The following is a 13009-nucleotide window of genomic DNA, read 5'->3' as shown; positions in this document are numbered from 1 at the left end:
TCAAAAGATACAAACTCATCTTTTATTAGAACACTGATAAGAAATATAACACAATGAGGTAAGTTAGAATGTTCGTCATGTTCTTGGACCAGTGGCACCACGAAAAAAATCACCACCATATCAGTCATAAAGTCACAAAAATCTTCAAACATTGGCTAGCAAGGCTCTTTTTTCTCTATTCACAGTTGAATATTTATAAGGTTTCCTCCTGTTCCACACAAGGAGAAGAAAAATACCAATAATGTAACACAATATTGTTTGTCTGCAAACAGCAGATTCCAGCTTAGCGGTAATGTGTTTCATTTTGATGAAACTGTAAAAAAAAAAAATCTCCTCAGGGAGAAACATTTTGTTTCTGATGAGAAAAAAAAGCCACTACAGACAGGCAGGCTCCGTCCGAGTTTGCTACTTCTTCTGTTGATGCGACTGCACGCTGTCTAGGGATTTCGTGAGATGCCTTTTATGTCCTGTCGCCTTTGTTTTTGACACAGTTTCACCGTGCAATCGTGACTTTCCGATGCCAGGCCGTTCATAACAGACTGCACAGCGTGTTGTAGCTTCAAATTGAGCACCTTAAAATGCCTTCATAGCTTCCACCCGGACCCTTGGAAAGATGGCGGTCAGAGAATAGTCTCTCTGCATTCCAGGCTTTGTTCGAAACAAGGCGAGTCCAGGGGATCGGTACAAGTTCCGGTATTTCGAGGGAGATTCTGGGGACGGCGCATAGACGGGGATGAACTCAAGGCACCGCAGCTTTGAAGGTGAAGATCCTCCTGGTTACGTTTTCTGGGACTGCCACTGATGCGTTGAGTCATCACCTGTGGGCCAACATGCAAACATAAACATACTTCGTGTTATGACTGAATGGAGGTATATTGATTAAACTGGTGATGAAGATAAGACCAATTTGTTGAAGAAGATATGTCGAGAAATCGTCTCATACGTGTTCAAAGAATGCAGGAATCAAATGACGTAAGAGGGAGCTCTTTTTAATTGATAAAACAATTTCAACAGGAAAACTCAGCGAATCTCAGATATGCGTGGGTCTTTATAGTTTCAACACAGCATGTGTAAACCGGTCTAGCCCCGCCCCCTTTCACGCTACACCCTTTCACGTGTACATGCCCAGGGTTCCGTCCTTATTTGGAAGTGTTTTTAGGTTTATGCCAGTTTATGTCACCTTGTCCTTTGCCATTATCTGTTGTCCTCCCTTGAGGAGGATTGTTTATACTAATTCGTCCGTCGAGACCTTCCCGAGATGTAAGCAACATTTCTCCCAACTGTAAGCAAGTCTTTCTACATGTCGGCAAGTCTCCTGAACAAAAGTATTACATTGTCCCATGAGTAGTTTCATTTGACCCGTGAGCAAAGCGAAGGTGGTGATAGTTTTTTTTGTTTGGGATCTGTCAGAACCAGAACAGGAGGAGGACCCAGATGCGTAACGTTTTCACACAAGCTTTATTTTACGGGAATGGGGCAGTCATGCGCGTGAACACAAACGGCAGTGATTCCGCAATCGCTGGGTGGAAGAACTGAGACAAAAGTCCGGCGTGGAAAGACAGGAAGCCAGAGGCCGACGAGATCGATACCAGATAGACGAGCAGAAACCGGACAGGACGGGACGGACAGGATCGATACCAGATACACGATCAGATACCGAACAGGCAGGGTTGATACCGGACAGGACGGGACAGCCAGGATCGGTACCAGATACACGATCAGATACCGGACAGGCAGGGTTGATACCGGACAGGACGGGACAGCCAGGATCGGTACCAGATACACGAGCAGATACCGGAAAGACGGGATAGATACCGGACAGGACGGGACAGACAGGATTGATACCAGATACTGGAGACTGGAGTCAGATATCAGACAGGACGAGAAAGACCGGATCGATACCGGATACTGGAGACTGGTGCAAGATATCGGACAGGATGAGACAGGCGGAATCGATACCGGAGACTGTAGCAAGATATCAGACAGGGCGAGACAGACGGGATCGATACCCGATACTGGAGACTGGAGTCAGATATCAAACAGGACGAGATAGACGGGATCAATACCGGACAGGTTACACAGGACAGGATACCGGGCAGAGTCAAAACACACGTCTTGCGGGTGCAGAGGTTCGTTGACGGATGGACAAGGGGTGAGTGAGAGCACTGAGCTTAAATAGGAGGAAAGGCAATCGGGCAACAAGCCGCAGCTGGCGCCAAACGGGCATGGGCCAAGTGGGGGCAATGGGCAACCGTGACAGGATCTAAATATATATATATATATATATATATATATATATATATATATATATATATATATGTTCTTTTGTCTCTCTGTCCACCAAAGAAATGGGGAAGGAGTTTAAATATTACTACCACTTTCAAAGACAATCCAAGTAGGTTACAATAAATGTGAAAAATGTCTATAAAGTGGACTCAGCTCTTTTGCTTTTGTTGACTCAGCATTTTTTCCCAGAAAGACATTCTACTCTCCCAGAACACTGAATACCAACACCATCTTTCACAGGCAGTCAAATGGGTTGCCTTAGATGGTAGAAAATACAAAAATAAACGTTTGTTTTTGTTGTTGTCTCTGCATTGGGTCCCAGTAACAATTATCACTCTCCCAGGGCAGAACGACATTGAATTACACCTTAATTTATAGCCAGTCAGGAAGGTTACCATAGATGTGGAAAATACACAAAAAGTTGCCTGAGCAACTTTTTATTAGTCGACTCAACACTTTTTGTTAGTTGACTCAGCACTTTTTTGCTGACCCAGCATTTTTTTCCAGAAAGACATTTCACTCTCGCAGGCCAGAATGAAATTGAACATAAACACCTTCTTGTACGGGCAGTCAGGTAGGTTACCCCAGATGTGAAGACTGACTGATGATGATCAGGAGCTTCTCCTGCTACAGGTAACCATGGAAACCAATGCTATTTTTTATGTGAGGGAGAAAACCCAAACCTCCAAAAATGGCTTGGAGAGGGATGGGCACCACCAGGACACATCACAGGAAGTGGATCTCCAAGACCCAGGTGGATCATGGATCCATGAACCGTCAATTCCTTGAAGTTTCAGCAAATCATTTTGCAAAAACATTTGCGCTTAATGTTTTTGTTTATATTTAAAGCAAAATTATGTATTATTTAGTGACTCCTAGTGGTAAAAAAAAACATTTCATTTGTTTCCAATATAGTTGTAACACAGGGACAGTTGTAACAGTCACAGTTTGACCAAATGGAAAATCGTTTCATTGATACCACTCATTAAGGATACTCCCCTTTCCGTTTTGACCGAACACAAAACGTTTGAAGACTCTTGAGTCTTGTCTCAACTTTATGGTCAAAAAACATTTCCAGGTAAGATTTCAGACTTCTTTTTTCTTATTGTTTCTGGTTTCATGTCAAATATGCTAAAGTTTGACAAGTTTCTGGCACAAGGCCTCAATATTTAAATTCTTGGCTTAAATCCTATGAGTTTGTTTTTCAAAACCAGCCCGGTGGCCATGGGGGTAGGGCGCCCGCCCCGAGACTGGGAGGTTGCTGGTTCAAGCCTTGGCCGAGACTTACAACATTGGTACTCATTGCTACCCTGCTTGGTGCTCGGCATTAGGGGTTGGAATTGGGGGGTTTGGTCACCTAATGACTCTCAACACATCAGTTGGGTTGACCCGATGGGTCTAGGAACCCCTTCCTCTGTATCGATCTCCCAGAAAGAGTCAGAAATGACTCTAGCCACCTCCCACTAGGCCAGGGGTCGGGAACCTTTTTGACTCAAAGAGCCATAAAAGCAAAAAATATTAATTTTATTTTGGGAAAGAGCCACACCATATATCATGAGACAAATTTACTAAATTGCTAAACCGGCGCCCCAGACAAAAGCTTAGTCTTCAGCACATTTATTTTTGATGATTTGATCAAAATTATGAAAAGAGAATAATGCCAGAGCCCCTGTCCCAAATTCAACAAACAGACCACTTTAAACTTGTCTCTTTCTTGCAATTACTCAAGATCGGTTAAACTCCTTTTGACCTTTTTTTCATACATATTGGTTTCAAAACCAGATGCAAGCATTTATTTTGTAAAAACGTCACAACATTCTGAGAATAGGGAGCCTTATGTGCTTACCTTTGGCGAGAGATGGGAGGGAATGCTTGTACTTTTTGCATAGCTCCACCCATCCCTCCCACTCACCCAATCAAATGACTAAGTTCTCTTCCGGTGTTTTGGCGTATTTACAGTTCTGTGGATTCATCATAAAGTATCTGAACACTGAACACAGATTATATAGTGAACTTTTAAATAAAGGATTCTTTAGCGTTGTACAGCCAAAACGAGTTTTTTTCCCCCCTTTTTTGTGTGACACCTTGACTGTAAATTGTAGTGAAAAACGTGCCCTATATATACTGTGAAGTGTTACGTTTGTATTTAGCTTTGTTTGGCTTTACGTGTACCTGAATAGGATTGACATCTCCGATTTTGAACAAGATGGAGAAATCTTGCATGCAATCAAATTGGTCTCTGAGCCACAGATACTCATAGAAAGAGCCATATATGGCTCGCGAGCCATAGGTTCCCGACCCCTGCACTAGGCTGATATGTCTCCGGTGTGTATGTGTTTTTCATCCTAGCTAACACGGGGATATGTTAGCTTAATGATGGCAGAAAGGTACAGGGACAGTTGTAAACACATTCAAAAAAATAACAATTTCTGTACAGTCTGTTTGGACAAATTCAAGAGGAAAGAAAAGAAAAGTGGGTACAGAGTTTTGAATGCTAGAAATTTGCCAATAAAGGCTGCACCCCAGGCACTGGCTTATATATTTAACACTACTGCCTGTCGGACTCTGATAAGCAATGCTGTCCATAAAAAACACCAGCACTTTGTTCCATTCCATGATCTTCTTGACATACATTTCTATTAAATCAAGAACTAGACCAGCATGGCAACAGTAGACAAAAATGCACACCCATCTGTGGGCGCATAGCATAAACAAAAACAGCCAATCATCTCCTCACTTTAAAGTACAGGTATCAGACAGGCGGCCTGCGGGCCAGATCAGGCCCGCTCAGGGATTAAATCCGGCCCGCGAGACAACACTCGATGAATAAAGTATCTATCTATCTATCTATCTATCTATCTATCTATCTATCTATCTATCTATCTATCTATCTATCTATCTATCATTTAGAGAAGCGCAAGAGAAAAACAAACTGCAGGTTGAAATATGTCAACTTGATGTTGCCAAAGCCAGGAGCCTCTCACAAAGACTCTGTACTTGTATTTATTTCTCTCTCTCTCTCTCTCTCTCTCTCTCTCTCTCTCTCTCTCTCTCTCTCTCTCTCTCTCTCTCTCTCTCTCTCTCTCTCTCTCTCTTTCCACCCCTTTTCTCCCATTGTCTGTCTCTTTCACTCTCTGTGTCTCTCTTTTTCTCTTCCTTGGTTGCTCTTTGTCTCTTTTTCTCTCTGTGTCTTTTAACCGCTTTTGCTCTATGTTCCTTTTTTCCTTTTCTCTCTTTTCTCTTTCTCTCTTCATACCCTTTGCGCTTTCTTTTCTCTCCTTCTGTCTTTCCATTTCTCTTTGGATTTCTTTCTTCCTCTCCCTTTCTTTTTCCCCTCTCTCACGACTTTTTATCTTTTGTTTCTCACGCTCTCTCCCTCTCTCTCTTTTTCTTTCTTTGTCCCACCCTCTCTCCTTTTCCCTCCCTCTTTCTTTTATTTCTTTATCACTTTTTCTTTCTTTTTAATGTACTAGTCCGGCCCCCGACAGAATGTTTGTTCTATCGTGTGGCCCCCGAGTTAAAATAAGTTTGACACCCCTGCTTTAAAGTATGTCACTTGCTTGACATACAAGGCAGCCATTCTGACATCTGGCCATTTCGGACACATGGGCCCAAACTCTTTAGCTAATGAGTTGCCGAGTTAGCCTCCAATGTATTCCTTCTCAATTCAAGTTAGGATGAAAAATCGATTGAGGGAACAGGACCTAGTAAGAAGTCAAAAACCTACCATTTTCACGATGTCATTTTCAAAACGCGTCTGCCTCAACTGGCATTTAAATGCAAAGAGACATTTTTCAGACTACAGTGGAACCTCGGTTTTCGAACGCCTCTCAGTTCGAACAAATCGGAGCTCGACCAAAAATTTCAAGAAATTTTTGCTTTGCTGTTTGGTCAAAAATTCGGAGTTCGACGCCGGTAATGCGTGAGTGCGTACGCTAGGGTGCGATGCTGAGTGGCATATGGGTGTAGATCGTGTAGATGGCCCCCACCCCTCGTGACCAACTGTTATCACGTGCGCACTTGCCTCTTTTTGCTTTCGCTTTTAATATCGGTGAACGGAGTGTTTTAGCCCCTAACTATGCCTCCGAAGAAGGTCGGTGCAAGCAGGACAGGTGAAAAAAGAAAAGTTGTTCGTACAACTATTGCCTTTAAGAAAGACATAATAGCTAAATATGAAAGAGGTGTGCAAGTTTCCGATCTTGCTAGGGAATACAGCATGCGCCTTCTGCTGACAACCACAAAGGTAAGAAATCCTATTCATAATTCTTTTCTCTATCTTTTTTTTTTTTTTACCCGTTCGTGTTAGCGTAATCTTTCGTACGGAAGATTACGTTAACGCGAACGTACGATTAGCCTGCGTTAGCTTTATGATTACGTTGAACATTCAAGTAAACATTCAGGGTGTCGGAACTGAGCCCAAAATTCAGGGTGTTGGAACGGAGCCCCCTTTCCAATGAAGCGCTAGCCACTTGTGGTGCTAAATGACTTGTAAACGACCTGATTTTTTTAATTTTACACGTTCATGTTAGCGTGATCTTTCGTACGGAAGATTACGATAACGCGAACGTACGATTAGCCTGGGTTAGCTTCATGTTTACGTTAAACATTCAAGGTAAACATTCAGGGTGTTGGAACGGATTAAAACGATTTACATTGTTTTTAATGGGAAAAATGATTTCGGAGATTGAACAAATCGGTTCTCGAACAGGGTTCTGGAACGGATTATGGTCGAGAACCGAGGTTCCACTGTATTTATAAAAAAAAAACACACAACACTGATTCTCCTTTCAAAAGCAAGCTGGTCAAGAGAAAGGTAAAGGAAATCAAGTCACAGTTATCGGGACAGCAGCCAACAGAGCATCATTCTCATGGACAGTTCTACTTACGAAGGAGGTCGTTCATAAATGGAATTATTTTCGCATGTTGCTTCACTGCTATATTTTGTATGTTTAAGGTTTATATAAGTATGTTAAAGGTTTATATATATATATATAAAATTATATGCAATATAAAGATGGTGTAATCAATGTTCCCTGTAATTTTCCACGGGTCTGAGCGTTCACACAAAGTCGGTGAGCAACGCTTGAAACAACAGTGAGCAACAGCAATCCCAAGTGTGGCAACTAAATCATTATCAAACATGTCCAAAACTTGACATCACGTTACATTTTTTTCCGACAATGCAAAATTATTTTTCACTTTTGAATGAATTGACTCATGTACTATTGCAAAGGTTGTACGGCCTACAAACGTCATTTGTTTTTACAACAATTATTTTAAAAGATTTCCATTTATTTTTATTTCCTGACATATTTTGTCGCATAATATTAACATTTTTGGGGGCTTATTTAGTTGGTTGTAAGATACAGAACTGTACTTAATCACATTTTTTAGTGGAAGTACAATGATGGCAACAAGATTTACTTGATATAATTGAAAATCATTTGAATGCAACACAAACTTTTTCTTCTTTTAGCCAGTGTTTTTCCATTTTTTTTAATCCCTTTAAAAAAAAATCTCATTGTGTTTATTTTAATCCTAGCTGTTACTTTTTACTTTTTGTTCTCTGTTTACTTTTTTTCCTTTGTTTCTTTTTTTTCTTTTTTTCTGGCTTTTTTTCTGAAATGTTCCTTCTTTTTTCTCTTCCTTTTGTTTATTTTTTTCTCAGCTTTTCACTACTTTTTCATTTTGGTATTTTTTTTTCTTTTTTGTTCTATTCCCCGCTTCCTTTAAGTCATTTTGTGAATAATTTTACACAATATTTGGTTGTATAGGGATGAAAGAAGCAAAAACAACCTGAGTCGTTTAGGACCCGAAAGGGCCGGTTCCGTTTAGTGAGCCGAGCCGAAGAAGCCAGTTCTCGAAAAACTCTAAAAACTCACACACGCAGCTTAGAGGGAACATTGTGCTGGATAGATTTTCTTGTGCGCTGAGAATGTGCGGGCAGTGCGCGATTGCTTAGTGGGAACACTGGGTGTAATGGTTTGCAATAATCTGTGGTCTGTGCAGCCCTTTGAGACTCTGTGATTAAGGGCTATACAAATAAACATGACTTGACTTGATTTCTTCAAATATTAGACTATTTGAAGCTTATTTGTGATAAAATACACTGTTACAACTGTCCACTAGCAATGTAACAACCATAGCCAGTACTGGGTACGGCCGTAACACTGTGTATATCTCTCTTTGAGATACTGTCACAGACTTTCTGTGTTACTTAGCACTCTACCATTGATGTCTACTTGTAAAAAACAAATTAGGGTATCATGTATAAAAACTTGAGAGGACTAGCACAAAAAATCATAAAACACGGAGGTTCCAACTGTACCCGGTATCTCCTAAACAAATTGTTAGCACATTCAATGCCAAACAGTCAAATATTTATTCCATAGTTTGAGAATAAACGTGTTGTGCTTGGAAAAGATTATTTTTATTCAGTGATTGTAGGTTGGATGATAAACAATAGTACTGAAAAATAAACCTAAACCAAACTGACTTGGAGCCTGATATGGTGTACAGCCTGCAGGGTTGGGTAGGGTTACTTTAACTGGATTACTTTCAATTGCTTTTGGATTACTCTAATACCAAATATGCTGATAAAAGACAACAGAAACTAAATATGAATAAAATGACTAAATTTTGTGCAGGCTTGGGGAGTAACGGGATACATGGAACGGCAAAAATGATGTTGGCAAGCTGTTTGGATTTATTTTCATTTTGTTTCGTCGCATTTTATGTTCGTTTTGCCGGAGATCAAAGAGATCAAACCCAGGAGAGAAAGCTTACCACGTGTTGTGAGTCATCATTTTATTCATATTTAGTTTCTTTTATCTTTTATTAGCATATTTGGTATTGGAGTAATCCAAAAGTAATTGAAAGTAATCAAGTTAAAGTAACCCTACCCAACCCTGTGTACAGGTATCTGAAATCTTGGCCTTTTAGACCACTAGATGGCGCCACAAAGCAAACGATGCGTTATACTCCCGTAGTCTTATGAGAAAAGGATGCTTTTCAGAAACTGTAAGAAATATACTGTATTATGATTCAAACCAACGGCGTAGGATGGTTGTTGGGATTTTTTAAGTAATCACGAAACATTAGAATGGACAGGAAGGTTTTTATTATATTGTGTAACTTAGGAGGTAGGGACTCGTCTCTGGAGGTCACAGGTTTGATTCCCAGCTCGTCAGAGTTGAAGTGTCCTTGGGCGTGACACTGAAACCCTAATGCATTTACCATTTGACAAATAATAATGGCCTGATATTGGTGGGGACACGTCCCCGTCCATGCATAAAATGTGATCAAAAATGGACTCACAAACGGTTGTATAATGACGCAAACATGATGAGTTGAAATGATTGATAGAAGAAGCGTCTAAAGTTAATTTGGGGACGGGTCTCTTCGAAGACTTTGGCTTCAACCAGTCTTCACTTTTTTCTTTCCGGGTAATTTGTTAATTTTCTGAGATAATGTCATGTTTGTTGCAACATGCTTGTGTAACAGAGTTGAAATTTGATTGTTTTGAATGTTTTTTTGAATTCTCACAAAATCTGTGTTTTTGTTGTATTACTGTTAATATTCCGGTACCTCATTCAGTTGTTAAGTCATGGGCGTCTGCGACTGTCTTTTTCGTTTGGCACTTTATGGGCTTCAGCGCTTGCCGTAGCTTAAGTGAATTTGTAAGCGCTGAAGGTAAGATGTGCCCAATATCAGTTGGATAATAAAATGCATATTTTGCTAGACATATGAGCTGCTTTCGCAAATTATTTTTGTATATAAAGATATATAAGTTGTGCTAAATGATGTATATTAAAAAAGCACTAAATAAGAAGTAAAGCAATACAGCTTGAAATGAAGATGCAACGTGTTTTGAGGCAAACACGCCACGAGGTGCGGCCTGTTGAGTGATGACCCGTTCTTTTGTATCTTTAATATTTTAGATAATTGCAGTCGTGAACAGAGGCCCCTGACTTTTGTATTGTTTTGTTTACTGAATGCAGGAACGTAGGAAAGTTAAGTTTATTGTTATTATGGAAGTTTCATTATTAATGTGCTCGCATGTTGTCTGCTTGCCGTAGCTTAAGTGAATTTGTAAGCGCTGAAGATAATTGCAGTCGTGAACAGAGGCCCCTGACTTTTGTATTGTTTTGTTTACTGAATGCAGGCAATAAACCTAGAGATTGTGAAACCTTGTGTCGTGCATGAAAGAGGGTCGCTACACTTGGGAAAAAAAAAAAAAAAAAAAAACCCTGGGTGTAATATTTGACCACTCGATGGCACTGTTGTCTAATGCGAACAAAAACACACAGCAAGCAGCAAGACGTCAGATAAATATGGACGTGACCTTAGGTGCTGATTCCACTATTGAAAAGAAATACATTTCTTGACCTATGATTTTTTAATAACATTGTTACGATTCTTCAAAAAGTTTTTCGTACCACTGTGAGGCACAAAATATTACACACTGTTAAGCCTTAAAGCAGTGGTGTCAAATAGGCGGCCTGCGGGCTGGATCAGGCCTGGTAAGGGATTAAATCCAGCCCGTGAGACAACACTGAGTGAAGCGCAAGAGATAAATGAGCTGCAGGTTGAAATATGTCCACTTGATGTTGCCAAAGCCAGGTGCCTCACACAAACGGTGTACTGTATTTCTTTCTTTCTTTCTTTCTTTCTTTCTTTCTTTCTTTCTTTCTTTCTTTCTTTCTTTCTTTCTCTTCCTCCCTTTTTCTTTCACTTTCTATCCCTGTCTTTCACGCTCCCCGTCTCTCTTTTTCTCTTCCTTTGTCTCTTTCTATCTCCGTGTTAAGCGTTTTAAAAATGTTATAATTTTTGGGGGTGATCGGGTTGAATTTGTGGTGCTTGAGCACTCGCAAAACAGGCTGGTTACGCCCATGCTTACACCTATTAATTTTTTTAATCAAATGACATCTAAATGGGTGTTTCCACAAATGTATCTGATAAATGGTAGTCAGCATATATAGCAACAATAGGTGGAGTGGCAAGTGGCTTGGGCGACATCCATATTATTAACTGCAGGTCATTATTTAACTGGAAGCAGATCGTTTTTTTCCTCTTATGCTTCTCTCAGCATCTTCTTGCCGGATTAAATTCATTGACAGGCCTAATACGGCCCAGGGGTCAGTAGCAAATATGTTAAACATTGTCCGGGGACATTAGCTCTGCGGGCTGCAAGTGGCTCCCTGGTTGCAGTTTGAACACCAATGGTAAAAAGCAAGGTCAAAATAATTATCTTGGATTTCTGTAGAGCCTCAACATTGCATAACGAATGATTCATAGCAATACACACAGTCCTGCTCAACTCCAATCGATGTCATGGAGGAGTGAAATGTGTTTGATGTTGCAGTCGTAAAAAACAAAAAAGGAAAATTGCTTACGAGGGTAAGAGCAAGAGAAAGAGGCTGTAAGTTGAAGTACCTGATCGATGACGTTGGCACTAAATATGGCCTCCTCCATGTGTTTCTCGTCCGACTTGATGACACACTTGATATTGTTGACAACTTGCTGGACTTCAGGAGGTAAATTGCAACTTGAATGCTCCAGAAACTTGGCCACCAATATTTTGGTGTCTTTATACATTTTAAGGTCAGCCAGGGACTGTGGTCTCTCATTTGCCACACGTGCTTGTAGCGCTCTCGTTTTAGGGTGGAGGTCTATTTTTCGACTCTCCTTGTGCTGCTTCTTGGCGCATATGTGACTCTGTTTGCTTCCAGTGCTTTCTGAAGAAACGTCCGAATGCTCTGGAGATAAAACACAACAGAACAAAGAATGTGAATGAAATGGCTTTTATTTTTTTTTAATTTTCAACTACTCAACAGGTTATTTTCAAATCTTAAACTTGATAATAAAAAAAAAGATTTCGTTCACATTCATATATTTTCAAACAAACATCTAATGATTCAGTTCAAATTTGGTTCTCTGGAACTATTCCCTACTGTCTAAATTGACTGTCCACCCATCAAAAACACACAGTTGAAATTAATACTGAAAGCCACGAGTGATGCAATGTGTATTGTACAGTGTAATACTCAAAATTTCAGAGCATTTTTTCCCCCATAAAATGTAAAAATATATATATTTTTCTGTTATATATTTTGTGTTATATGTAACATGATAAGGGCAGCACGGCGGCGCAGTGGTTAGCACGTGTGCGGTACAGTTTTTAGGTCATGAGAGCGAACCTCCTGTGTGGAGTTTGCATGTTCTCCCCGTGCTTGCAAGAGTTTCTTCCTGGCACTCCGGTTTCCTCCCACATTCCAAAAACATGCATGTCAGGTTGATTGACTGGTCCAAATTGTCCCTAGGTGTAAATGAGCGAGTGAGTTGTCTGTCCATGTGTGTCCTGTGACTGTCTGGCCACCAGTTGAGGGTGTCCCCTGCCCACTGCCCAAAGACAGCTGGGATGGGTTCCAGCACCCCTGCGACCCTACTGAGGATAAGCGGTGCAGATAGATAGATAGATAGATAGAGAGAGAGGTATTAAATACATTAATCCACTATTGACTATAGTAATCAGGCAGGAAGCAAATTTGTAGTTTAAATGGACCGATGTACAACGGGGGAGCGAAAAGTGGTATGACCCAGATAGAGATAGATAGATAGATAGATAGATAGATAGATAGATACTTTATTCATCCCTGTAAGGAAATTCACACTTCCAGCAGTATCCTTTTATTGTTTATTAACAGATTAACAGGATGGCCTT

The 13009-nt window shown here is 40.4% G+C and overlaps 1 protein-coding gene across 1 annotated transcript in view; it reads right to left on the bottom strand.

Moving 5' to 3' along the window:
* entrep2 (endosomal transmembrane epsin interactor 2) overlaps positions 1-13009 on the bottom strand; it is a 141066-nt gene continuing 128057 nt past the window's right edge. The window contains exons 11-12 of the mRNA XM_088333171.1: positions 11722-12044; positions 1-818 (exon numbers count right to left, since the gene is read on the bottom strand). Of these exons, the coding sequence (XP_088189297.1) occupies positions 621-818; positions 11722-12044 (521 nt within the window). The 3' untranslated portion in view covers positions 1-620. The remainder of the gene's footprint in view (positions 819-11721; positions 12045-13009) is intronic.

This window comes from Urocampus carinirostris, chromosome 4, assembly GCF_059441175.1.
Source record: "Urocampus carinirostris isolate Australia breed hairy pipefish chromosome 4, RoL_Ucar_1.0, whole genome shotgun sequence".
In the NCBI taxonomy this organism is placed as follows: Eukaryota; Metazoa; Chordata; class Actinopteri; order Syngnathiformes; family Syngnathidae; genus Urocampus; species Urocampus carinirostris.
This window is presented reverse-complemented; position numbering and strand designations above follow the sequence as displayed.